This window comes from Macadamia integrifolia, chromosome 14 (assembly GCF_013358625.1).
Source record: "Macadamia integrifolia cultivar HAES 741 chromosome 14, SCU_Mint_v3, whole genome shotgun sequence".
Taxonomy (NCBI): Eukaryota; Viridiplantae; Streptophyta; class Magnoliopsida; order Proteales; family Proteaceae; genus Macadamia; species Macadamia integrifolia.
In genome coordinates this window covers 26534744-26562284 of record NC_056570.1, presented here as the reverse complement: position 1 = coordinate 26562284, position 27541 = coordinate 26534744, and the positions used below count along the sequence as shown (strand labels likewise).

General features: G+C 38.2%; 3 protein-coding genes across 8 annotated transcripts in view; 1 reads left to right on the top strand and 2 right to left on the bottom strand.

Annotated features, from left to right (window-relative positions):
- The first annotated feature begins 279 nt into the window (after nucleotides 1–279).
- Nucleotides 280–3129, top strand: LOC122062062 (pyruvate kinase, cytosolic isozyme-like). The gene is made up of 3 exons (XM_042625702.1): nucleotides 280–839; nucleotides 1278–1739; nucleotides 2057–3129. Exons 1-3 carry the CDS (start codon nucleotides 615–617, stop codon nucleotides 2867–2869), a joined length of 1500 nt encoding a protein of 499 aa, XP_042481636.1. The 5' UTR covers nucleotides 280–614; the 3' UTR covers nucleotides 2870–3129.
- A 5213-nt stretch (nucleotides 3130–8342) lies between these two features.
- LOC122062109 (E3 ubiquitin-protein ligase SIRP1-like) lies at nucleotides 8343–10765 on the bottom strand. 6 transcript variants are annotated; one of them, XM_042625766.1, is made up of 2 exons: nucleotides 10627–10765; nucleotides 8343–9676 (listed from the first exon to the last, which is right to left on the bottom strand). In XM_042625766.1, exon 2 carries the CDS (start codon nucleotides 9648–9650, stop codon nucleotides 8574–8576), a length of 1077 nt encoding a protein of 358 aa, XP_042481700.1. In that variant the 5' UTR covers nucleotides 9651–9676; nucleotides 10627–10765; the 3' UTR covers nucleotides 8343–8573. The 6 variants fall into 6 exon arrangements, with proteins under 6 accessions (XP_042481700.1, XP_042481703.1, XP_042481704.1 ...); XM_042625769.1 differs by having other exon boundaries at nucleotides 8343–9670; XM_042625770.1 differs by lacking the exon at nucleotides 10627–10765 and adding an exon at nucleotides 10421–10602.
- A 4757-nt stretch (nucleotides 10766–15522) lies between these two features.
- The window catches only part of LOC122060887, a 16600-nt gene continuing 4581 nt past the window's right edge, over nucleotides 15523–27541 (bottom strand). Inside the window, exons 3-5 of the mRNA XM_042623995.1 lie at nucleotides 25108–25423; nucleotides 19127–19222; nucleotides 15523–16384 (exon numbers count right to left, since the gene is read on the bottom strand). Coding sequence (XP_042479929.1) covers nucleotides 16358–16384; nucleotides 19127–19222; nucleotides 25108–25423 — 439 coding nt within the window. The 3' untranslated portion in view covers nucleotides 15523–16357. The remainder of the gene's footprint in view (nucleotides 16385–19126; nucleotides 19223–25107; nucleotides 25424–27541) is intronic.

Below are 27541 nucleotides of genomic sequence, written 5' to 3'. Positions count from 1 at the left end.
GGCACGCAGAATGGTGGTTGGGAGTTTGAGGAAAAACTGGTGTGAAAGCTCTTATCACCCTGATCCTATCCTCGACGAGCGAAAAAAGATGGCGAGAAAAATCACAGATCATTGAAACTCGGACACAGGTTTTCAAAAAATACTGGGTTTGGAATCGGAAGATTCGCCTTGGAATCGGCACCGACTGATCCTATCAATTTAGACCAATTCACATTAATTGAGTTTGACCGATTCAGATGCGGATTCTGAGTTCTAAAACCCTGAGCGGAGAAGAAGGTTCTGCTATCATTTTTCTATTTTCCTGAGCGCATATTCTTCTGTTATTATTAACTTTTATTCCAAATTGCCCAGAAGACTCTTAAAACGGAGCAAACACGCAACTACACCTTTCCACACCCCTTATTAGAGAGAGAGAGAGAGAGAGAGAGAGTTGAAGAGTCTTGAGAGTAGACTTTTTGACGGGACAAAGTGGGCCTCTCGTTAGGCCAATCGAAGTCTCATTTATAGAGTTGAGGTTTCAGAAAGTGGAAAACAATTTTCATCTCTTTTTCTGTTCTCTTGTTTTGTTATTCTTCCCGGATTTCTCTCAGGTATTCATTCCTCTGGTAATAGCTATGGCGGTTGAAGTTGTGATGAGACCCAAGACTAAGATCGTCTGTACGTTGGGTCCTGCTTCTAGATCCATACCCATGATTGAAAAGCTTCTCCATGCCGGTATGAACGTTGCTCGATTCAACTTCTCACATGGATCTCACGAGTATCATCAGGAAACCCTAGATAATCTCCAGGCCGCCATGGCCAACACTGGGATTCTCTGTGCGGTTATGTTGGACACTAAGGTTTCATTCCTACTTGCATCAACCCATCTATATGGGTTCTTCTTATTACTATTATTTCCCCAACCCTTTTGCTGGTTTCTCTTTTGATCTGTTTTCACTCATTTTTGTTGTTGATGTTCTTTGTCTTACTCCGTTTGATTTTATTTTCCGGGCTTTTGTCGTTTCCTTTATCTGTGTCTCTCTTGCAGTTATGTTTTTCTCTGTGATCTGTTCACTGATGGATCATTGTTCCATTTTCCATCTGGATTCGTTTACTTTGGCTCTGGTCTGTTTGGACCCTTCTGATCCAAACAGCTTCGTGATTTGAGACACCCAATAACTGGAGATCTGAATGGTTCTGAGGAGTCGAATCATTCTTCCATTTTCTAGTTGCTCATTTTTTAATTGATTTTCCTTATTCTTTCAGATGTTCTAAGCCTTTTCTTTATGAAATTACAGGGGCCAGAAATTCGTACTGGATTTTTGAAGGATGGAAAGGCCATCCAATTAGAGAAAGGCCAAGAGATCACTGTCTCCACAGACTATAGCATCAAGGGCGATGAGACCATGATCAGCATGAGTTACAAAAAATTAGCTGAGGATTTGAACCCAGGAAGTGTGATACTGTGTGCCGATGGTACAATCACACTCACTGTCCTGTCTTGTGACAAGGATAAGGGTTTGGTTCGATGCCGCTGTGAGAATTCTTCTCTTCTTGGTGAGAGGAAAAATGTAAATCTTCCAGGGGTTATTGTGGACCTCCCTACACTAACTGAGAAAGATAAAGAGGACATAATGCAGTGGGGGATTCCAAATAAGATTGACATGATTGCCTTATCCTTCGTTCGCAAGGGTTCAGACCTTGTGGAGGTTCGAAAGCTACTGGGCGAGCATGCAAAGTCCATCCTTCTCATGTCAAAGGTATGTGGGAGGTTCTTGAATCTCTTAGAAAGAAATTTTAGATAGAATATATAAAGTCAAGATGAGAAAATCACCATTTGATGGTCATGCTTAGGACTATTTCTAAATAAACCAAATTCAGATGATTGACCATTTTGGTTTGGAATGTCAGAAATGGTAGATGGTTTAGGAATGTTAATTGATCAAACGCTTTTGACAGCACAGATAGACTAGGGTGGGACTTTTGACCCTTTCAAGACCTTATATTTGGTGTGGCTGTTTAACTGTTATCAGTTTCTCAGATCTTGATGGTGTCTTCATTTTTTGTGATGTTTTAGGTTGAAAATCAAGAAGGGGTGGCTAATTTTGATGATATACTGGCTAACTCAGATGCTTTTATGGTGGCAAGAGGTGATCTTGGAATGGAAATTCCTATTGAAAAGATATTCTTAGCCCAAAAGGCGATGATCTACAAATGCAACATGCAAGGGAAGCCTGTGGTTACTGCAACTCAAATGTTGGAGTCCATGATCAAGTCTCCAAGGCCTACAAGAGCTGAAGCCACTGATGTTGCTAATGCAGTGCTTGATGGCACAGATTGTGTTATGCTCAGCGGGGAAACAGCAGCTGGGGCTTATCCTGAACTTGCTGTGCGGACCATGGCCAAGATTTGCATAGAAGCTGAGTCCTCCATTGATTATGGAGCGGTGTTCAAACGGGCTATGGAAGCTGCACCAGTGCCCATGAGCCCATTGGAGAGCTTGGCATCTTCAGCAGTGAGGGCAGCCAACTCTACAAAAGCAACTCTGATTTTGGTTCTAACCAGAGGAGGCACCACTGCAAAGCTGGTGGCCAAGTACAGGCCTTCAATGCCAATATTATCCGTGGTGGTTCCTAAGATAAAAACAGATTCTTTTGATTGGTCTGTCAGCGATGAATATCCAGGAAGGCATAGCCTTATTTTCCGAGGGTTGGTGCCTGTTTTGACTGCAGGGTCTGCAAGGGCATCTGATGCAGAATCGACAGAGGAAGTACTGGAGTTTGCCCTTAAACATGCAGTGGCAAAGGGACTATGCAAGGTTGGTGATTCGGTAGTTGCATTGCACCGAATTGAGTCTTCTTCCATAATCAAGATTGTAACTGTGAAGTGATGATTTTGATTGCCGCCTTTCCTGGAACACGAGATACTGATGATTTTGATTTCTGCCTTTCCTTGGACACGAGATACAGGAGTTGTGCGTACACTGGTCTTTATGTTTTGAGTAATGTGATTGTCTAGACATAGTTTTGGTGAGAACCAGAACCATGATTTAAGTTTTTTTTTTTATTATTATTATTAATTATGGTGTTTGTGAGAAATGGAACAACATTGATTTTGATTAATCGAGGCACAAGCACAATTTTGTGAGAATGACCCATTTTTGTTCTTGCATACAAGGAAGTTTGCTCCAAGTATTCTTGATCAATTTGCCAAGAAAGAATTCTGAGCCTAGGCGCAGATGGTACCAATATAGAATATACCCTAAAAAAAAATGGTGAACCCCAAGGCTTATTGGGTATTCAATCATGGGATGTTAAGCTTTTAATGAAAACCTAATGTGATTGTGCAATATGGCCCATATGGTTATCAAGGTTCCACATAATTGTCCTCTTCACAATTGGTTAATGTTTGTGTTTCCTTTTATTGTTTGTTATTGTGCTCGTTTAAAGGTCAATTCTTCCTCTTTAACTTCTCTCATTTTATCGAGGTACAATTCCTGATTGCTCTGCTCCTTCAAGTTACCGCATTGGTGCTAGGATTATCTTATATTAATCTTTATGGAGATCAATTTGATTGTTGTGGTCAAAGATTGAAGTTGCAGATTGTTTCTGGATGGAAGAAGATACAAGAGAGTCTCAAGGCATGGAAAATTCATCATTCCTTCACTGCTGATAGTGATCTGGTAACCACTTCAATCTGAGTAATGTGAAGATCACGAGCAATACATGGAACCATGAAGGATGCAATCTAATAGGAGACATGGGTGCTAACCTAACCAGAACAACATGATTCACATGACTAGAAATAACAAGAATCACACAGATTCAACAAAGCTATTTCACTTTCTAATTAAAAAAAGAAAAGTTGTTCGTCTTGCCAATAATAAAGGTTAGGACCACTCGCAATACATGATTGTGTCCCTGTCCAAGCACATATGAGTTGGCATCCCCAAAATTACTGCTCCTTAGGCTCCGTTAGGCTGCAAGTGAAGTGGGGGATGTAAAGGGGCATACTTGCATTTATTGTGAAATAGATTTCACTTTTTTTTGGAGAAATATCTGAAGAGGAAATGTTTCCTTGGGGGAGTGCAGTTGTTGCACCGTGCGTTACGCGTGAGAGCCAATGGGAGTGTACACGGGAAAGTATCCGTAGAAATATCTTTTTTCTTTTCATGGAGAACAAGTTGGTCATTTCGCACACCACTGGGGCCACACTCCCCTCCAAAGAAAAGAAAAAAAAAAAAACATTTTTTCAATATTTGAATTTCCCTTGCAACCCAACATGAAAAATGATTTTTTCTGTTAAATATATTTTCCTTCTCAAGGAAATATTTGTATATCCAGGTTCAATAAGTAATGAATTGTTACGTATATGTTTGAAATACTTTCCTCCTAGAATGCATGCACGCTTTGTTTTCATGTAAAAACTTCAAAACATTTTTTAGCAAATTATTATCACTCCCCTGTAACAACAATAATAACAACAACAACAACAATCATAATCTTATCCCAACTGAATAGGGTCGGCTACATGGATTCAATATGGAAAATAGAAAGTAAAGAAGCACAAAAGAGCGGTTAAAGAAGAAGCTTGGGGATAAAAGAAGAAGTACAACAGTATAGAAAGACGCCTCATGGGAACATCCCCTATAGGGGTTCGGCAACACAGGTCCTTGTTCTCCACATAACTCTATTCGAAGTCATACTAGAGTCAAGCCCTACTGTTTATATATCGTTTCGCACTACTTCGTTAATAGTCATCTTTGGTCTGCCCCTACCTTTTCTAGTTCCCTCCAAATGAATCTGATCACTCTTCCTTACTAGGGCCTCCATAGATCTTTGTTGCACATGGCCATATCACCTTAGTCGGCCCTCGCGGAGTTTGTCTTGGATAGGTGCAACCCCCAAGTCATTTCTAATACGCTCATTCCTTACCTTATCTCTTTCGTCTTGCCACACAGACCTCGCAACATTCTCATCTCCGTTACACTCAATTTATTCAAAGTACTCTTCTTGATTGCCCAACATTTCACTCCTTACATCATACCTGGTCGTATAATTATCCTGTAAAATTTTCCCTTGAGTTTAATACACATTCTTTTATCATATAACACTCTTGACGCGTCTTGCCACGTCATCAACCCCACTTTAATCCTATGGGCAACATCAGCTTTTATATATCTCTCTTTGTCAATGATAGACTCCAGATATTTAAAACAATCCCTCCGGGGTAATTCCTATTCCCCTAGCTTCACCATACTCCCCTCCTCTAGATTGACTGAAGGGGGACATCATTTATTCTGTCTTCGTTCCGCTTAACCTAAAACCTCTTGATTCCAAGCTTGATCTCCATAGTTCCAATTTAGTATTAATCCTATCAGCGGTTTCATCTATCAGCACAATATCATTGGTAAATAGCATACACCATAGAACCGAATCTTGGATGTGCCTGGTTAGATCATCTATAATGAGTGCATACAAATAATAACTTAGAACAGATCCTTGGTGTAACCCTTTTGTGATTGGAATTCGTTACATTACCCCTCCCCTGTACTCTGCTCTATTTATTTGATCTTTCTTGCCCTAAACTTCTTTCTAATTTCTCAAGAAAAGTGTATTTCAGCCTCAAATTCTTTGGGTAATTCAATATTTTTAAATTACCACTATTCCCCTCCCCTCCCCTCCCCTCCCCTCGGATCCTATCCCTCTGGTAGCCCCGGCATCTCCCCCGCCAAGGGGACAGCCTGTCTCTGCTTAAGTAGTCTGCTTCAGCTTGTACTTTCGTTTGAGTTTTGATTGCTGACCAAGGCCCTTGAATGGCTAGCTAATCCTGTGTCCACATTGATCCTATTGTAAAACCAATAAGCTAAATCTTTTGGTTAATTAATTGCCTCTTTTTTTTCTTTGCGTAACAATTAAGTGCTCTGTTAATTGATAGTTGTTATGCAATAGGTAATCATGCTACTCATTCCACAGTCCACACCACAGAAGTAATCAAAGAGCAATGTAAGTAACCACTACCACAGCTGTAATCAAGCTGCTTTAACTAAAGATGATAACCACTAACACAGCATTTCCCATTCTTTGAATTTTCTTGTCCTCACTTTCTTCTTTTAAATTTTGAGTGTGAGAAAGAGTGGGTTTGGTGATGATATTAAATCCACTGATAGGTTCATGACTGGAATATAAATCCTCCAACTCATTCAGAACTCTCTCACCAGCAGAGATCTCATAGTTGTAGAATCTTTTCTTGGTTCTCTTTTCTATTAATTTCTGCAGTCTTTCTTACAAAAACATACTTCTCTTACGCCCCACATGGAACTAAGTTCCTTCGATGGAGCCATACGGACTTTAGAAGCATTCTCTGAAGGGTAGTAGTATAAAAAATGCCTCGTACTATCTTCGCTCCCGCAATTAGGTAACTTGATTCCTCCAAAGCATTTATTTTGGGTGTCAAATCTATTTCAGTTTCCCTTTATAATGTGGAGCCTGTTTCACTTGCTTTTTAGGGGCTGCTCTCCCTTCCTTAGGCATGTCTGATAGGGGAATGATTGCTTTCATTCTTTTTCTTCTTTTTAATACAAATTTTTTTTACCAAGAAAAAAAAACAATAAGTGCCTTCAATTGAGCTTGAATCCTCTGTAAACACCAAAATCATAAATATGACTTTTATTCATCAACAAAAAACACATTTATGTTGATTCCATGCCGACATTGTCACCACCCTATTCAATCCACTTATATATTTGATTGCTTTCTGGGAGGGGGAGACCAGGCGACGAGACAGGGAGAGGTTGGGAGGAAACATGGGGGAGGGAGAGATGCAAAGGGCAGGGCATGGGTAGGGTCTGGGTGATAGTGGGCTTGAATAAATATACAGCGAGTAAGGAGGAATGATAGTAAATTGATCAATCTATTTAAAAGTTTCTCACAATATAAAGTTACTATTTTCATTTACCTATTCTGTAAGGTCATTTATTATTTTCCCTTTTTACCAGGAAAAATTATAAATTTCTCTCCCCTACTACAATCATGTGAATGATAGATACCATTCTCCACACTGCCTTTGGTTTGGCATTCATATTTTAATCCATTTTCTAATTTTTAGTAATTCCTCCTTTTGCATTGAAAAAAATTGAGGCAAAACAAAAACTTTCTAGATTTTATCATTAAAACTCAATGTGTAATTTGTGCATCACCTACAGGCCACAACCGAACAAAAAAGTTGCAAACTTGCAATATCTATAAATTGAACCCAATGGATAACTTTCCCAAAACAGGTCCCTGTTGAGCTTGATCTCTATTGGTCCTTTGGAGCCTTGAGGTATCATCATTCATCATTATCTCTCTCTCTCTATCCTCGACCCTTCTTCACCATCTCACCAATAGTATAGTTTTGTAGTGAGGGAAAGGATCTCAACACATTTCTTACTGTTGAGAATTCTGGGGACAACAGAGCATATATATCATTGTGTCTGCTTCAAGACTCTGGTAACCAATGAGATGGGCCAGTATCTTTCTTCTTCTTCTTCCTTGTTTTCGCCTCTTCCTTCCCGGCAGACAACCTTGTTTTATCCAAAACTCTTTATGCTGAGAGTGTTTCATAGAAATTCTTCAGTCTCGACCATTGAATAAATATTTGTTCAACCACGAGATCATGGAAGCTATTATTTTATAGTCAAATTAACAGATTTGACAAGAGCACAAAGTACCATTTGGGTATTGGTCCATTGTCCAACTGTCTAAACATCAATAATTTGCCATCTTTATAGTTGGCATCAAGTAGTCTTCTGGTTTGTCAAACCTCTCCCAACACTACCTCTCACTTTGTACCAGGGAGGAAAAGCAGATGTCCATGGGTATCACTGGACCAGAGTGATTCTGAAGCAGATTTTACATTAATTAGACCAATTCTGACAATGATCATGAGTTCGGCACAAATTTGATTGTGGTTGACTGGTTTCTCAAGGTGAACAATTTTCACTAGTTAACCCAAACGATCATCTTCTGCTGCAACACTTTTTTGAGAAGAGCTTCTATCTTTGTGTAAGTCAAAGAATTTATTTTCCTAAAATCACTTTAGCTCCAGGGAAATAGAAGGGAAGGGAAGAGAATATTTAAACTAAAAATATAAATTTTGTAATTATTATTGCACGTGACTATATCATTAAGTTCAGATCATTCCATATTTGACTATTAAATTTTATTTTACTTGGCATACAAAATCCTTTGCTATAAAATGTAAAATAAAAATTACATAGCCTCCAAAAAATTAAAAGTGATACCAAAAATGGCATCAATCGAGGAACGGGTCACTTGTGAAAGGATCCCTTTCTTGTTGGTATCTAAATTTCAACTCGCAGGTCAAGTTTAATATGATATGATAATAGGAAAGCAAGTTTAGATCACAGGGACTCCGCCCAAAGAACACATCAAGATATACAGAGAATACACAAAAAGGGAAAATTGCAGTAAAGATCACAATTCTGAAAACAAAGGACCATGACCATGTACAGAAGAAGAGACGGCAAGTGAAGGATGATGAAGGAAAAGAACAAGAAAAGAAGATAATGGATGGTACAGGATGAGTACTCTTCAGTTGTCATCTGTTCGAGAAGCACTTTGTGATCCCCCAGTGGAAGATGAAGATGATTGTGAGGAAGCATTAGCATCACTCTGAGATCCTGACAAAGAAAACAATCCATTGAAAGGCCATGGAATGGGAACCCAAAACCTTCTCCCATTCCCATTTCCACCTTCACTTCCCTCTCCGCCACTTCGATCACTGCCGTGGTCACTATTGCCACCACCGCTTTCCACCTCGTTATCCCTATTATTCCCGGATGCATCAGAATCAAGCTTGGATTCATCAGCCGGCATCTGAAACCTACAAACCGGGCAAGAACTATGAAGCTCCAGCCAAGGCAGAATACACCCATTATGAAATCTATGCTTACAAGGCATCTCCTTAGCTTCTGCCCCTATTTCAAAATCCTCCAAGCAAACCGAACACTGAATGCTCTCCTCAATTTTCACAGTAGGCAATGCTTCAACTGCGTCTTTCTTTGCTGGTGGGGTTCCATATCTATTGGGATCATTATCTGCCAAATGCTGCAGCAATAGATCCAAACCAGGTCCAATGAAGTAGTCACCCAAAGACCCGGGAGTGCTATGACTTCGGCTATCAGATTGGCTCATGTCAAAGGAGCCCTGCAGAATTACTGCCTGGTTGAAAGGATTAATTAAGATAACACGCTCATTATCTCTATCTCTTTCCCTACTGCTTTCTGAACTATCGGATTCGGATGCGATCCCAGCTTGAAGGCTTTGAAGCAATTGGAGGATGGCAGTTGAGCTTCTCCTCCTCCTGAGGATGGATTCAAAGTCCCTCTCTGGTTCCGACTCTCCCTGTCGACTGTCATCTTCTTCCTCTCTTCTGAATCTTCGGCGCCCGCGCAGACCACCACCCATCATTCCAAGCAAGATCGGAGCCCAAAGTGAGAGTGCTCGGTCAGAACCCGGATCAGAATCGCTATCGTGCTCTCTACTGCTGTCCATTTCTTCCACGAAGCCGCTTTCGCAGAATGGGCATTTGATCTCAGCTTCCATTACAGGGTTCACAATTTGAGAGCACATGTGACACCAATACCTTGTATCCAGAGCTTCCCCCATCTCTACCTCTCTCTCTTCCTCTGCAACTTTTGACAACCAAAGCGAAAAAAAGCAACAACTCAGAAAATTCCAACTCAGAACTACAGGAAAGAAAAATTATATTCCTTCAAATTTCACAACCCTAACAGATCGATACCCTAAAGCGACATATTTCCCTAAGTCACTCAGACAAAAATCACCAGAGAGAGGAGGAGAAAGAAGAATACAAAATTGGGAAAACTATTTTCAATAAATACAAGCAATCTACAAACAAATTTCTCCAGGTTCAAAGCCTATCAGAAAGTGAATCCCATGGTTGCAAGCTGAGAGCAGCCTGAACAAAAATTCCAGGAGAATGAAATGAAACAAGCAAGACAGATTAGGCAGAAAAACACAAAATTATAAGGTAAAACGCATGGATTTTTTTTTCCCCCACTTTCCTGCAATTCCACAAGCAATCAAACCCAAAAAAAAAAAAAAAAAAAATCACTAACAGATATTGATATCCTTCATCAACGGGAAACAAAAGTTCTAACAGATGTCTCTATCAGAAGAATCAAAAAATGACTTCTATAGATCCAGACAAGAACAAAAATGAAAGTAAATGGTTCCTACCCAAGGAAGTTGATCGAAAAGTGAATTTAGTCAAAGGCTAGGCCGAAAGATGAAAGCTAGCACGAAGAAAATCAAAAAGCAGCAAATCTAACAGCAATTGCACGAGCCAAAAAAAGAAAAACAAACCAGGTGATATTGAAGAAATTTGTAAGGAAAGAAAAGATTTAAATGCTTACGATTATCCCATCTAAAAAGAAGAATCTGGAACAAACTAGAACTATAGAAAGATCAAATTGACACGCAATTTACGTTCCAGAACATGAGATAAAATAAATAAATAAAAATGAATTTAAAAAACAAAGGACCACCCAAATAATCAAAAAAAGAAAAATTAAAGAGCATGGAAGTGGGTTTGTTTATGGAATTTGAGAGATTTACTCACCTTTGTAATGCTAGAACCTTGTTGTGATTCTGTGGATTTGGTGAAAGAAAAGGAAATCGCAGGGAACAACAGCCAACCGCGTCTTCCTTTCTTTCCCTTATTTTAATTCTTTCTTGTCTTTATCCTTCGCCACCTTCCACCACCCCCACTCCCGCCCCCCCCCCCCCCTTTTTTTTTCTTAATTGGAACCAATAATAAATGGGTATCAAAATTTTTTATTTTTGGTTTTTTTAGGTAGGAACGGGAATCAATTCATTGGTTTGAATTTTCCAGTGTAAATTCTTTGAAAAAAATATCATTATTAAATTAAGAGAAAAGGATCATTAGGACATTAGAATACAATTTTACAACAATGATTGAGAGTTTTAATAAGGAGAGAGAGTGTAGGATCCATAGGTAAAATGATAAAGAGCATGCGTAGGAAAATAGAAATCTACACCACCGGTGTTGTGGCGATCTTTTTCTTAAATTAAAACTTAAGTACGATGAGGGGTTCATTGTCATTGTCAAACTCTGTAACCTTTGCATCAATACAAGGGCCTATGAAAATGCAACTGAGGTCATTCAGCATGGAGGGATTTTTTAATTTAAAGGGAGGGTGGTCATTTGGCCCTTCTTCTCCACATAGCTTGGCAATATTCTTTTTCGTTTAATGAAACCATATGGCTCTTCTAATAACCAGATTACCAGAGAGGAGGATAGTAGAAGATTGGCATTGTTGGTGTGGTGAGAAAATCATTTTTCTCTAAAAAAGGGGAGGATAAAGTAGGAACCATCTCATACCCCTACTAATTTATATTTTATAGTAGAGAAAATATTTTCTACGGGCTATACAATGTGGGGATTGCGCCTAGACACATGGGGGCAAAATGATTGCCTCGCCTCTTATGAAATATAATATTTGCTTGCCATATCGATGTTTTTATGTGTATTCTCATTGGCTCGTACACTGATGATGGTCATCGTTTTCAAACAAAGAATTCTTCCCCTTTTAAGTTATGATGAATAGAAATTTTATACCTAGTAAGAGTGCAATTTCCCATCAATAAATATTGTGGAGTCATATATACATGCATTTAATGTAGGGAGAGAGTGAGATCCTTGGTATAGAACATGAGAAACGTGAGATGGCGTTTAAAAAAAAAAAACCTGAGATGGAATTCTCACGTTATAATTGTGGGGATCCATTTCTATTACACTAACATTTTGGCTTAGGAAGTCTGCTAAAATCTCTTGTTATGGAGCTAGCCATGGCCGATGAGTGCACCTGTAATGTTACATCGCTCCATGGATGTTTAATGTCGACAAAGTCCTACTCCTACCATTAGATAGAGCGCCCTTTGATTTTGTATGATTGTGGTAAATTTTGTTGCCTATTTTAATTTTAGGTTGCAACATTTACCAAGTTTTCCTCTAGCTTTTCTGAATTGAAATCCATTCTCTTTGTCTCCCCAACATGGTTTGAGTAATCGGTATCCAAATTGGCTGATAACGGCTTGAACAGTCAGGAATCGGGATTTTATGGGGAAAAATGCATTTTCTTAAACTTGTTATCATTAATCCATATTGCTCGATATGATATCGATCAGGAACCAAAATCAGCCGCTGCCAATATCAATACCAATTTCCCTAAATCATGGATCCCATACCGATTCCTCAAATTTTGTTTCCAAGGATATCTTCATTGGGGAAAAAAATCGTCTGTAATTTCGATCTCGTACAATTCCGTGAAATACCATCTTCAGGGGGTGACACGTGTATTGATACCAATGCAATGGTCCAGGTCTGATTTAAATGCCTCTTCATTGATTTAATGTTTTATTAGTTGTACCAGATCTAGACTATTGTATTGATATCAATACACGTGTCACCCCCTGAAGGTGATATTACACGAAATTGTACGAAATTGGAATTGCAGACGATTTCAACCCCTTCATTGGCCTTGCCACTTGAAATATGGACTATAGAACTCAAAGTCACGTGGCCCTACCTCTAGACATGAGGATGCACGAAATTAAATTCCATTTCTAAAAAAAAAAAAATTATTTATATTGATGTCTGTTTTTATATTTTCATTGACTCCCATTTTTATGTGGAGGCCATGCGATTAGACTGAGCAACCTCTTACCCAATTATTATTTTGTTTAAAAAAAAAAAAGCGAAGAAAACGAGAAGAAAGTTTCGCTGATGCTTAAGCTCATGAATGATGATGGAAGATGACAGTAGAAACAATGTGGTCTTGGAATTGGAGATGAAGATGTGTGAGATCCACGCGTGTTACCATAAAGATTGTCACTGCGAAAGAAGGCAAGACAGAAAAGCACAAAGGAGCAGGAGGAAGACTAAAGTGGGAAATGATCCAAGTGTGATGAGAAAGATTCTGAGCTTACTACCTTGTTGGCTGGAGACTGAGTTTCCAAGGTGGAAACTTCAACGTGCTACCCACCACGCATACATGGGGGTGCAACAGGTTGGGTTGGGCTGGGTTTGTTAAAAACTTAGCCCAACCTTGAGTCCCCTTAACTGGATCCAAACCCATCTTGACCTTAATTCAGGGTCGTAAAACTTCAACCTTGGCCCTACCCTTCAGGGTTCAGTCCAATCCTTACCCGCCCTAATTGGCTTTGATTTTTCAACCCTAACCTTGATTTGTCATAAAGGGCTGGACATGCCCTGACCTTGCAAAATATAAAATCACTTAAAAATAAAAAATATTCATAATAAAGAGGAGATAAAAATAAAAAGTTACAAATTACTTGTCATGAGGATACCATCTTAAAGCAAACATTCAAACAATACAAATAACTCCAACTATTGTGGTAAACAAAGACGAGATAATCCAAAGAAAGTAAATAATCTAAAAAATTTCAATTATTTGTCTTGATAAACAAAGAGATTATCTTAATAAGGCAACCAATCTGAAGATCTCAAAACCCTTGTCACGTTAAACAAAAAGAACATCCTAAGAAAACAAAATAATCCAAAGAACGCAGAGATGCAGAGAGCCAGAGAACTTCTGCTGCAGAGACTCAAAGAACTTCTGTGATTCCTCAAAGATGCAGAGAGCAAGATATCTTTTTTCTTTTTCTTGGTAAAAAAAGCAAGAGAGATCTTTGTTTTTTGATAAAAAAAAAAACCCAAGAGAGATCGGTGAGAAGGTATATTAGAAGTTTTGAGGTGTCAATGACTCAATGTCAAACAAATAAAATTAGGTTAAATTTAGGACATCAGGGTCACAACCAGGGTCAACATCAAGGGCAAAAATTAGGGCCAGGCCCGGCCAAAACCAGGGCCAAAAGTCAAGGTAAAACAATCAAGGCCGGGTCCAGGGTGGGCTAGGCAGGCCAAAGACATCAACCCTTACCCGCCCTCACCCTGACTTAGGGTCGGACCAGCCCTCAGGGCCAAAATTTTTAGGTCGATACTTGTTCAGAATCAGGGTGGGCCAAGGGCTAGTTCGGGCCGTCAGGGCCAAACTTGCACCCGCACACATACACAAATGGGACATAGAGATTATGTGAGCCCTGCCCACCTACTAACATGTGCTGTTGGGTTTCTGGACTCTGGTTCAATCCCAGACTCCATTATTATTAGAAAGAACTATGGTTTCCTGAATATCATATCAAGGAAGGCTTTCCTAGATGACTTGTATCCACCAATTGATCGGTTGGACGAGACCAAAATTGACAAATGGAAAGATAGAACACTTTAAATTCAGGATATCACATACTGATCTAAGGCTTGCTCAGGTGGTTAGCAATTAGCACTCGTTTAGGAAAGTGCCCTTAATAGTATTTAGGTCACAGAATTAGTAAAAAAAAAATTACTTAAGTTTTTAAGAAGTGTGTAGCTCTTTCAAACAAAAGGTAACTTAACCTGGTGATATGGCAACTTAACTTAAAGAGTCAGCACCTATGGGAGGAGATTGTGGGATCGAATCATATTGTATACATGTGTGTATAAGAGTGAGTGGTCATTGACTCTACTAGTGCCCATTAGATTGGCCATTGATCATCGATGCTTAATTGGATAGAGTAGCAAAAAAAAGTGTATCCCTTTTAGGTCCCATCCTAACCCTTCTATGGATCTATTGTATGGGCTCTCGTAGGTCCCTTTCACTACTAAAATAAAAAATAAAAAGGATCAAAAGTGCTAGGTCTGCCTTAGGGAGCATTGTTTACAGCATTTCAGTGATGCACATCTTTATTTTGGGATAAATTTGGGAGCATTACATTGAGCATTTCAGTGATGCACATTTATATTTTTGGATAAAATTGATTTAACCAAAAATTAAGTAAACAATTTGATAAACCAAAACCCATTTTAAACAATCTGGTAATGTTTCTTGCACAAAATTTGGTCTGAATTTGTTTGTCTCAGCTGAAAATGCATTTTACAAGCCCACATCCTACACATCAATTTTTTTACATCCTATATTATTAAAAAAAAAAAAAAAACCATTATAGACAGTGTGCCCCTATGGCAAAACACATGGGAGGGCAAATGACCAACCTTTCCCACGTGAAAGACGAAAATCCCACCACTATCACTTCCATGTGCACTCTCGTTAATTCTTACGTTGATGCAGAAGCCAAGCTGCCTTTTATGGAACCCTCTCCCTTTTTTCTTTTTTAAGTTTTCAGAGTCGCTCTCAAGTTAAATGGATATCCAAATAAATTATGCACTCCTTTGAAGTGTTCTCAGACTGATAATCTACTGAATTGAATATATGAAAGTTCTAACTTTCGATATATACATGAGATGTGGTGTCTTGCTATAGCGTAATGGCAATGGACCATTACTTATTACCAAAAAAAAAAAAAGGCAATGGACCATTATTGCCAGATTTTCTTGATTGGCAAACTGTGAATCATAATTTCATATGCCTCAGACAAGTTCATTGTTCACCGTGAAATGAATTAAGTTTAGGCTAGGCAATCAGATGGAATTAACAAATTGAAATTTCACTACAATTTGCAAACTGATCTACTACAATTCATTCATCAGAGTGAAGTATCACCCTCATTTCAGACTTCCTCTACGGGCTGCAAACAGTATCAATCAGTGGAACAAAATATGGGATCAATGCATCTCCCAGCCCCCTACCATCAGAACTCATATCTCCGTTCTAAATATCGAAATGTACCTGAGACTAGAGGGGTAGGATCATCCATCAAGTTGAATTTCTTCTAATCCCTAAAAACATCAGTCATCCCACTATTCCTCAATGTTCTACACAGGAGTTCCCCCTGCTTGGACCACATTTCAGCCATGAAAATATAGCAGCTAGACAGTCGAGAAGAGAGCTCATGTTTGTGAGTTTGCTGTGAAGTCTGAACAATGTCAATTTAGGCTGCCACTATCCAAGGGCACTGTCGAGATCCATGTGCACAAAAGTGGCAAACAAGATTTGAGCTATACCAATGGAGAGCATAATCTACCATCACTAACAGAGAATCTCTGATAATGGCATAATTCTTGGAGAACAAAAAGGCGACATGCCTCTCTCTATGTTGCATAATATGGTATCATCACATTCGATCTCATGGAAAAGAATGACACATAATTGGTAACTGTACACAGCCCACTTCTGTACTCTACCTGGCCCAATCTGAATGTAAAATGAACAAAAATTGGAAATTGAGACAAGGATGGTGAATGCATGCCAATGAGTTCAGACTTCACCACCAATGTACTCCAACTGTGGGATGACAATCAAAATTGGATGGCTCTACGGATTGTTTAGTGCACTCTCTTCCTGCATGTGTGACATCAAGATGCAAAACATTAATTAGAACAAAACCAAAACAGATGTACCTTCAGTACAGCTGAGACTATCTAGGGACTGAAAACCACTGGGAAGTTAGGATATGTGCTTCCAAAATCTTCTGCTGTAGAAGTAAATAACTATTTTAGATTTTGGATTCAACACAGGAACCACAGCAGGCTGCTTTGAACACCTATCCTTGTTTAATGTCTTAATTCATCCAATATGCAGACTGTAACTGCCCAACCCCATTTACTTAGGATAAGATTTGGTCGAGTTCAGAATGCTTCTTTCTAATTTTCCAACAAATACCTAGAACATAAAAGATATCGGAGGGGAAAAAATAATTGATACAAGATAAAGAAATCCACAATCTGCAACACTGTCAGAACGGCATTGGAACACATACCGGATGATCCAAAAACCTCATGAGTGTCAACACCCATGAAAATCAGACATCACATAACCAATCCTATGAAGTTGAGTCGCTTTAGCCACTAGAAGAATGTTCTCAACGTTACTTACCTGAAACATCTACAGATGGTCTCATAATGTAAAGACAAAGTTATCTAACACTAGGATTATACTATAACTTCTTGGAAATCAGTTTTGGAGACAATGCACTCCCTTTCCTACTTCTATATAAATTGCTCAGCCACCAGATCAAGTGGTCCAAGCTTCTCCGAGTGGTTGCTGGAATAGTGCAAACAATTTTCCATGGTATCAACAGTCACAGACTTCACCTAGCAGGAAAAGATTAAGAGGAGGATCGCCTCAAGTACCAAAACAGGATCCCTGAAAGCCACGTGCCAAAATACTTCCACAACAATTGAATCCCTCCAACAAAAATAAATAAAACGTTTAAACTAACTACAGGTTTCTTAGGCATTGCATTTTGTTCGTCAAAATGAAGAGTCAGACACAAGCATGGCTCCTGTTTTGAAGCATTAAAATAATATAGTAAGACAATCATAGCTGGGACTGATTATTAAGAATAGGTAATCTTCAATAACATGACTCTATCAAGACCATGGAACCTTGTCTTTCAGCTAATAAGATCACCTATTAAATCCCAGAGACAAAGTCCTTGTTTCATGATTCCTAAGATGCCCGATGTAAGGCTAGATCAAGAATGACCTAACCCCAGGCAGTACCTGGAAATCTGTGCTGAATAGGGAGATTTCAATTACTCACAAACCACAGCTAAGATGGAACTGAATTTTGGATCGAACAGAGATCCTAGATGAGAGAACAAACCATCAAAAGCTAAACAAATTCTGCCAGCTGGATTGAGACTTATGCTGGTTGCAAGAAAAATGAAAATTTTCATGATTCTTCAAGAGCTTGAGCTGGAAGCATCGGATGATCTTCAAATTTGGATTGAGTGGTCCTCCTAAGATCCTCAACACCCTCCAAAGGGTTTCAGGATCAGACTCAGATGAGGGAGATCTTGAAGAAATTGTTTGGGTTCCGAAACTTCCTGACTCTAATGAAATCAATAGGGTGATTTCTGGTTATAGCATCAGCAGGCCTCCAATAGGCCTCGACTCTGGTCTAGTCTCTCTCCTAGGGTCACTAACAATACCCCAAAATCCTGCAGTAATCGAATTTCAGGGCTGGAAGTTACAGCACTTAATTTCTTCCCAGGAAAACCCTGCAACTGGAATTAATAGACTCTGTGTATGTCTTTCGATTAGCAATCTTAGGGGGCCTCAATCTCACTTTAAACAACAGATCCAATAGAAGAAAATAGAGGAATAAGAAGAAGAATAGAAGGGATAGAAGTGGGTGGGAAGAATGGATATCTCAGCCCTGGGTCTCTCACCCACAGCTATCTCCAACTGTTAAATCATTCCTTTCTCCGGAACAAATTAGCAAGCAAAGCTCACAAAATGCCATTAATCAACTAAAATTCTCAGCAATATAAGGCCTCTATTTATAGTTTAAGGTAAGACTCAAATTAAATAGTAAGAACCAAAACAGGAAACAACTGAAAATAAAAACTAATTGACTTAGGACTCAAAACTGCCAAATAACAAAACTTGCTCTCTAAGAAAAGAATAGACATAACTAGAGACTTCCAGATTACTCAAAATAGAACTCAACTTTATAGTTGAAAAAGTCAACACTACAGGGCAAAATTTACAGCTCATAAGAGCAATCAATAGAGGAAAACAAGGCTGTTCTGGGCTCCAGTCGATAGCTGCTGTAGGGGGCTTCTAGAAGACTCAATAATAAGACAAAACTACAGAGATTTCAGCTGGTTTGATGGCTGAAAGTATGAACCAGAACTGAGCCAAAATTGGGCCAGCTTGGGCTGGCTCGATGAGACAAAACTGAACCAGATTTGGTTCTGACTTAGCAGCTCACGCCACATCAATGCCCCTTTTAAAACTCTTGACCTCTTTAAATCCCCTGGCTGTTACATCTCTTTGGAAATAGAATACATTTTAATGGATATTTTATTAAACCAACCTAAATCAAAGATTTGTGCTTTACTACAGATCTTGCATCTGATTTATCACAAGAAGATGAATGCACTTTATGTTATTCCACTTAAAATTTTCAATTGCAACAGCAGATTGTTAGTTTTCTGAGCTGAGTTGAAAATTGAGCCTCCTTATGTAAATGAGAGGAGCAATCACAAATCGTAACATCATTGTTGCATTTAAATATCACAGTAGTCAATGGGTAGAGGCAACCATCAAACAGAGAAATATGTTTGTTACTTACATCAACAACCTGAAAGGATTTGCCAATGCATGACTTCAATTGTAAAGCTTCAGCAGCTGATGTGGACCCCAAATCACCAATACTATGATCATGTCCCTGCAAAAGAGCATTATTCATTATCCCCTAAGAAACAGATACATAATTATCAACATCTTAAATAATAAGACCACCACAGAGATTCAGAAACACCATACTGTTAACAATATATCTCGTCAACATGATCACCGTATCATAATGGGTCTCACATAATTATGGGCTAGCAAAGATAAAGAAAAGGTGTACGCAAGGTGCAAAGGCCTCCTAGCACCTGAGGTGCAAGGCACATGCCCGACTAATATGAGGACAAATTTTAAAAAATAATAATAAAGATATAAAAAATTTACAAGATTATTAACATAAATAATGCAAATAGTATAAAATAACTCACACTGTTATACAAGATTTATGAGTAATCAGCATTCAGCAACAAATAAGTTAGCCAATGCAAAAGCTAACAAACCCATAGAGTGAGGTCTCGGTTTCGCCCAGTCCAAAAATCTGAGATCTTGGCAAAATCATGTATTTTTGCACAAGAAAACTCGGGAAAACTTGATAAGGTTTCGGTTCCATATGGCCAAGTTAGCCCTGGAACTTGCCATCAATTTTAGGCCTTTTAAACACAGTGGAAACATTAGATTTTTTTCAATCAAACCCAAAATGGTACTTTGACTTCGGACACTAGGTTGGTAGTCTACGGCGTAGGTGAACTCTACCTTAGGTTATTCCACACAATAACTAGTACTTTTAGGACCCATATAACTCAAGTAAAAGTGTAAAACGGCTTAAATAAGTATAAGGAATTAAAGCCATAAAAAATTGCTTGTTATACATGGATGACCCACAAGAAGGCGAGACAGGCGAGAAATCTTGTCAAAATGGGGTTTAAAACATCACGTGACTTGGTCTTGTTCATAGTTGTTATGACGCCAAGGATAACCAAGGCGTCAGAGGGCTGCCTAAGCGCTTATGCAACAAGGCGACCAAGTGTTATTTTTTATTGTCACTATTTTCTAACATTATTTAGTATGCTACATATACCTTGTATCATAAAAACCAACTTTAAGCCACATCAAATCATCAAAGATCAACATTAAGTCATAAAAAATCTACATTTAAAGAAATGCTCTTGTTCTATAATAATTTTTACCGGTCAAATGATTTTATTTTTACATTAGATTTTTTGTATTAGGTATAGCACAAAACCAACTTTCCACCAAGTTTAAGATTACTTATATCTGAGTTGTAATGACAAAGTTATGTTCCAGTCAAACTTATTTTAAAGTGTGTGAATGTTGTTAAAATTGCTTGAATGAAAATAATTTTAAAGACATCAAAACAAAATATTATTTTATTAGACTTTTGGTTTTTAACAATGTTTTACCATCATAAGATTTAAAAAAAAAAAAGTCAGAATTGAGAAAAACCCCAACATTTGATAGTTGAAAATCGCCCCTACAATCAAAAATCTAATTTTTATTCTTGGACTGGGGATTGACTATTTATTCTTTTGGATTTTTTTTAAACTATTTTTATTAAATTCAAATAGGGGTATTTGCTTATTTATGAATAATATCTTAAGCAAAAAACATTTACTTAAATGATATTTGGCATAAATAAAGTCCAAAAGGTGACATGCAATGCAATAAGGCGACAGTCGCCTAGGACCCAGGCAAACCGCCTTGGCGACGCCTTGACAACTATGGTCTGAAGTCATTAAGCCAACTCAAAACAGGGAAACGAACCAAAATCTCGGCAAGAAACCGAGATTTCAAGCAAGATATTGTTGTTTTCCAATATCGTCAATGGTCTCAACTTGCCAAAGCTAAAAAAAAAAAAAGAGATTTAGCAAGCAAGACCTTGAACCATAAGAAAGCCTAGGTTCTTACAAAGCATAACCAGAATGCAAGATAACAAGATTTTAACTCCACAGCCTAACCAATTTGTAAAATTATAGAGCATTCCTTATTCACTCAATCAGAGCAAGCCCCCAAGATCGCAGTTGTCAAATAAAAGGAGTTATGCTTTTTATTGAAAAGAACAACCCAACCACAAAACAATGAGGCACAAAGGGTGCACACTTCGCTTGAAGTTCAAGGTGCATGCATGAAGTGCATTGATGGAGAAAGCCTTAGGGGTAGGGAAGAATTCCCTTACACGGGTCTCAGAGTTGCAGGGGAGAGAAGGGAAAGAGAATAGGGGAATCACACAATTAGATATTGCACAAATCCAATCAGGGAGGGAGAAATCACATAAAGAAAGAGGGAAGGAAAATCACACACAACCCTAAGACTCTCAAACATTAACTCAATTCATCATTCTTCAAATATGAGAAATTAGATTACATTAGTTCCTCTATATAAAGAAGGCAGTCTAGTAGTAATAACCTAACTAGGAGTTAGACTCCAAGTAGGATTAGACCTTAAATCATGGGAGTTAGACTCCAAATAGGACTAGGATAAAACTCCAACATGGAGTAGGTAATTAACTAATCATTCACTAATAGGGAAACCTAAACTGACTAAAAACTGAAATAACAAAGGAAATAGACTCAAAACAGGACTCTAACTAAGCTAATGACTTAAATCCCGTTTTCCTACTTTTTACCCATATTTTAGGCCCATTAAAGTGGTCCATTACAAAAAAAACCCATGGGATCAAAGGCCCAACACATACATAACCCAACCTAAGGCTTATTTGCAATAATATAAGCCCATTAAGTGACTAAGAAGCATCAAGTCCCCCAATGTTGAGAAAAACTCGTCCACGAGTTTTGTAGAACGGGAGAATCAACATCAATCGATCAATATCCATCTTTGCCTGTATGAAATCACCATCAAAACCAAGATCGAATGATATGAAATCCACGACGCGAGTTCATTGGTGAAGTAGCGACTCGGGAAAATAAAATCGATCGGTTCACTGAAGAGATCAACTGATTTAAATTTTTTCACAAGTTGATCTTCAACTTCCAACGGTGCCATCTCATCTTATACCACTGGTGATTCATCTTCTTGTTTGTCAACCTGTTATTCAACGGCTGAGATCACATAGTTAAAGGTAGAGTGTGCTAGGGTTTTGATGTTTGTGCAATGTCGTTGAGCCTCATCGAGATTCTCTATTATCAATTGCATCTGTTGACGGATATCCAGCAAAAGATCTAGATCCATCGGTCAGTTTTGCCTTTTTTTTTAGGAGGGAATAGGGAGAGAAAGAGAGTTACGTGGGAGGTGAAGGGAGTTGCGTTTCAGTAGAGTAAAGGATCCTTCAGCTCTGATACCAAATTGATGGGGTAGCCTTAGGGAAGAAAGGGATCACACAATTACACATTGTACAAATCCAACTAGGGAGGGAGAAATCGCATAAAAGGGAGAGAGAATCACACACACAGCCCTAAGGCTCTCAAACATTAACTCAATTCATCATTCTTCAAATCTGAGAAATTATATTACATTAGCTCCTCTATATAAAGAGGGCAGACTAGCAATCATAACCTAACTAAGAGTAACACTCCAAGTGGGATTAGACCTTACATAATAGGAGTTGGACTCCAAATAGGACTAGACTAGAACTCCAACATGGAGTAGGGAACTAACTAGTCATTCACTAGTAGAGAAACCTAAACTGACTAAAAATTGAAATAACAAAGGAAATAGACTCAAAATAGGACTCTAACTAAGCTAATGACTTAATTCCCGTTTTCCTACTTTCTACCCATATTTTAGGCCCATTAAGTGGTCCATTACAAAAAAAATCCATAGGATCAAAGGCCTAACACATACATAACCCAACATAAGGCTTATTTGCAATAAAATAAGCCCATTAAGTGATGCATCTACATCACACATGCCTTAATAATACACCTAGTAAGCATAGAACAACAACAACTCAGCCTTACCCCAACTAAATGGGGCAGCTACATAGATACTTGCCTTCTAATCAGCTCTATTTAAGGTCATACTTCATATAAGGCCTAGGCTATGCATGTCTTTCCTCACCACTTCTTATAGGGTTATTTTCCGTCTACCCTTGCCTCTTTTCGTTCTTTCAATCTGAATCAAATCACTCCTCCATACTAGAGCATCCAAAGACCTCCGTTGAACATGACTTTTTTGTAGCTTATCATGTATCAAAACTACTCCCAAATCAGCTCTAATATGATCATTCCTTACTTTATCCTTCCTAGTTTTGCCACACATTCATCTCAACATCCTTATTTCTATTACACTGAGTTTATCTACATGATGCTTCTTAACTATCCAACATCTCGCACCATACATCATAACTGCTCGTATGATTGTCCTATAAAACTTTCCTTTGTTTTAAAGGAATACGTCGATCACACAACACTCCTAACGCACCTCTCCACTTCATCCATCCTATTTTAATTCTCTATAAACATCATCCTTTATGTCACCTTCTTCATTTATGATCGAGCCTAGATACATAAAATAATCACTTTGCGCAATCTCCCTCTCATCATCTTCTTTTTACTTATCTTAAAACCTTTTGGAATCCAAAGTTGATCTCCATAGCTCCAACTTGACAGTAATCCCTGTTTTTTCCTCATCCGCCAAAACAATATCATCAACAAAAAAATATACACCAAAGAACTTCATTTTGTTGCATTTGGTTAAATCATCCATAATAAGCGCAAACAAATAAGGGCTTAAAGGTGATCCTTGATGTAACCTAATTGTAATCGAAAATTCACTACCTTGACCCCCTTAGTTCTTACACTAGTTACCACACCATCATACATATCTTTAACTATGCCCACACATTTACTTAAAACACTTATCTTCTCTAGTACTTCCCGGATTAGCTCTCTAGAGACTCCGTCATAAGCTTTTTCTCTGAGTTAATAAAGACCATATAAAGGTCCTTCTAGCAATCTCTACCATGAGTCTCCCAAGTAAATAGCTTCTATTTTGGATCTTCCTCGCATAAACCAAATTGGTTCTCCGAAATAATAGTTTCTTGTCTCAGGTGGGTTTCAATAACCTTCTCCCATACTTTCATAGTATGACTCTTACTTTGACCTATTGAGAATATCAATAAATAATAGAGCCTTTGTATGACATGTAGCAAAGGACGCCACCCATCTCAGGATCAAGCTAAATTGAAAAGTTTTAAGCACTAACATAGCCCTCATGAAACATCTTAATATCTCATACATTTTCAAGGATTAAAATCAAAACTTGTCAATTGTTGTCTAAATCAGGTTGATGGTGTTTTTGTTAATGATAGACATATCTGTAGCACATACTGATATGGTGGAATAAAACATTGACAATTAGGCTGCAATGCTGCATTCACTCTTCTTTTAAAAGGATAGGAAAAATATTTGTCAATTGCTCTTGTGTGATTGTCCAAAGATGAGAAAAAGAAAGTTATATGTGAAAGTGCTGAAATATCCCCCCCCCCCAAAAACCTGTCCCTCAATTTTCTGTTCCCACAGTTTTTCACCTTTTCGAAAGTAATTTGCAAAGAAAGAGCCAGAAAGAATATTCTCAATACTATGAACAATTTTTTGCACAAGGTTTGATTTTGGTGTATCCTGGAAAATAGACCAAAAGGCTCCAAACTCTCTTAGTCAGAGAAAGCTGACATCAGCAATATAAGTCAGAAAGCTCTCAAGTTGTGGCCAATGATCTTCCATGTTTCTCTCTTTTCCTTGGAGCTTAGTCCCGCTAGTAGCTGCTACAAAGGAAATTTTGTTCTAGCATTTTGTGAGGAGAAGAGAGGGGAAAGAAGATGATGATGATGATGGTGAAAGGATGTTTGAATAGATGAATTCTCTACCACTCTCATTTATTCATACTATATTCTGAAGATAGAATGACCAAAATACTGTTTTAAATAGAAGATAGCAAGGAAATGATAAAGGAATAACAAATAAAAGAAGAATACTATGATTCTCCACAAATTGAAAGATATTTTACCTGATATCCATTTTCCTGAGCATCTTCAAAGAGAGATGAGTAATAAGCAGGGTCGTAAATAGAACCTCCTAATGTGTCCTCAGAGTCAGAGTTCTGTCTAGCCACGGCATGTGCAGAGGGATTCAAAAAACTATTCCTTAAATCAAAATCTGCTCCTTGAGAAGCTGAATTGTCTACAGATGAAACCCCCAATCTGTACATTTGAATCCATAATAATGAAGATGCCAACCTCACAGAACACCCAACAACTTGCATCGAGAGTGCAAGTCTCACTGAAAAGATAAAGAAGGTTCCAAATGGCTTACGAGAAATGTTCCTGCACAAACAGCATAAGATCAAAAATGGAAGGGGCTTACTAAAGAATGAAAGATCATAATAACACGAGGGAAGAAAATTAAGATGGGGAGGATGAAGACATCAAGGTTTTATAGCATATTCACTATTCAAAACACCAAAAACAATTAACCAGTGATCAAATATATAATGAACTGTTGAACTGGTAATATTGACTTACAACTCTAACTCAAATATACAGCCAACCACTGTTTCTCAGAACCAAATCAAACAGTGAAACATTCAGAGCAACAAGCAGAGTTTGAAAATTTGACTGGCTTAGGTTATTCTGCGTTTTCTTAATATGATTCATTAATATTTTAACTATAACATGTATGATGTATCCCTGCAATTTGACTGGGACTTTCAATCAACATACACAGATGCAAAAACCTACATATCCTATCACTCCAAAAATTAAGGTTTCCAACTCGACAAACGCAATCCAAGAATCCCACCACAACATTTCCCTAATCTCCATTAGAGCATCCAATTCAACATAACTAAATGATATGACAAAAAGACAACCCAGCAAATCTGTGTTGAATCGGAGAGGGGCAATTTTCTGTTTTGATTCCCTTTTGACCAAACAAAATAAGGAAAAACCGGAATGGGACCTCTCAGATACTTCTTGGGAATAGAGGTAGAAGATCCAGCAATGGTCTCTTTATCTCCCAAAGAAACTATGTCCTAGACCTTCTCTGTGAGACTAGTATGCTTAAGTGCAAATCTATTGATTCTCCTACTGAGGTCAACCACCAACTCAGCAATGAAGGTGGAAATCCAGTGGACAGGGAGAGATATCAAAGGCTTGTTGGTAGATTGATATATCTCTCCCATACTCAGTGAGATATAGCATATGCCGTGGGAGTAGTTAGTCGGTTCCTACATGCTCCACAAACTACACACCTTGTAGTCTTGAGGCAGTAAATCAAATTCTGTGATACATGAAATCAGCTCCTCAAGCCAGTCTAAAGTTGTAGGCGGTTACTGATGCAAATTGGGCTGATTCTATTGATCGGCGATTTACTTCCGGATATTGTACTGTCCTTGGAGGAAATCTGGTTACTTGGAGAAGCAACTAGTGGTCTCTAGATCCAGTGCCGAATTATATTACTGAGCAATGGCTTAAGGTGTATGTGAGCTTACATGGTTTAAGGTGTTACTTGGAGATCTGGGGGTAACATCTAAAGAACCGACGAGACTCTACTATGATAACAATATTAAAATCAGTATAACTCATAATCCAATTCAACATGATAGGACCAAGCATATCGAAATTGGACACTTCATCAAAGAGAAGCTTGAACAAGGCTCGATTTGCATTCCTTTTGTCACTTCCAAAAATCAGTTAGCATGTATTTTTACCAAGGGTTTTAAATGTAAGGTATTTGACCCTAATGTATGCAAAATTGGGCATGAAATATGTCTATGCACCGACTTGAGGGCAAGGTTTAAAGTATCGATATCAGGTAACATATCAGAAAGGTGATATTAAGAGACCTATCTTATCGAAGATGTAAGATACACTAAAATACACATGGAAATGCTCAGTAACATGTGAAATACAGTTTTTTGAAGCATAAAACAATATAAATAACTAATATGCAAAAGGGGTATGGTTCCCTCCGACACCTGTGTGAAGTTTCAGCCGTTGGAGAGGGTATATAGAAAATTTTAAATAGGGTGCTATAGTAACCTGGGTGGGGACAGGGTGCCCACATGCAGTTTCGGGTTTCAGCGGGTGTTTTGCAAATCTTTTACCCTATGTAAAATATATCATGTATATATATGAGAACAAGATACGTGACAAGTGTATTCAATTGATTATGTAAAAAGGAATGTTATTTTCAGTTTGAAGAAGATTTAGGGTTTAAATACACACACCATTGCAAAAAAAAAAAAAAACCCTAGTCTGACTCAATCATTCAGGTTTTTTTTTTTTCACTAATCTGGTGGTGTACATGTAGCTCCATAACGGACTAGCTACCGGGGTGATCGACTTATCGGACCTATTAAAAAACAAGTGAAAGAAGGACCAACAGCGATCCCATCCTAAAGGAGAGAGTGATCCATTGCCCCCCAAAAGAAAAAAAAAAAA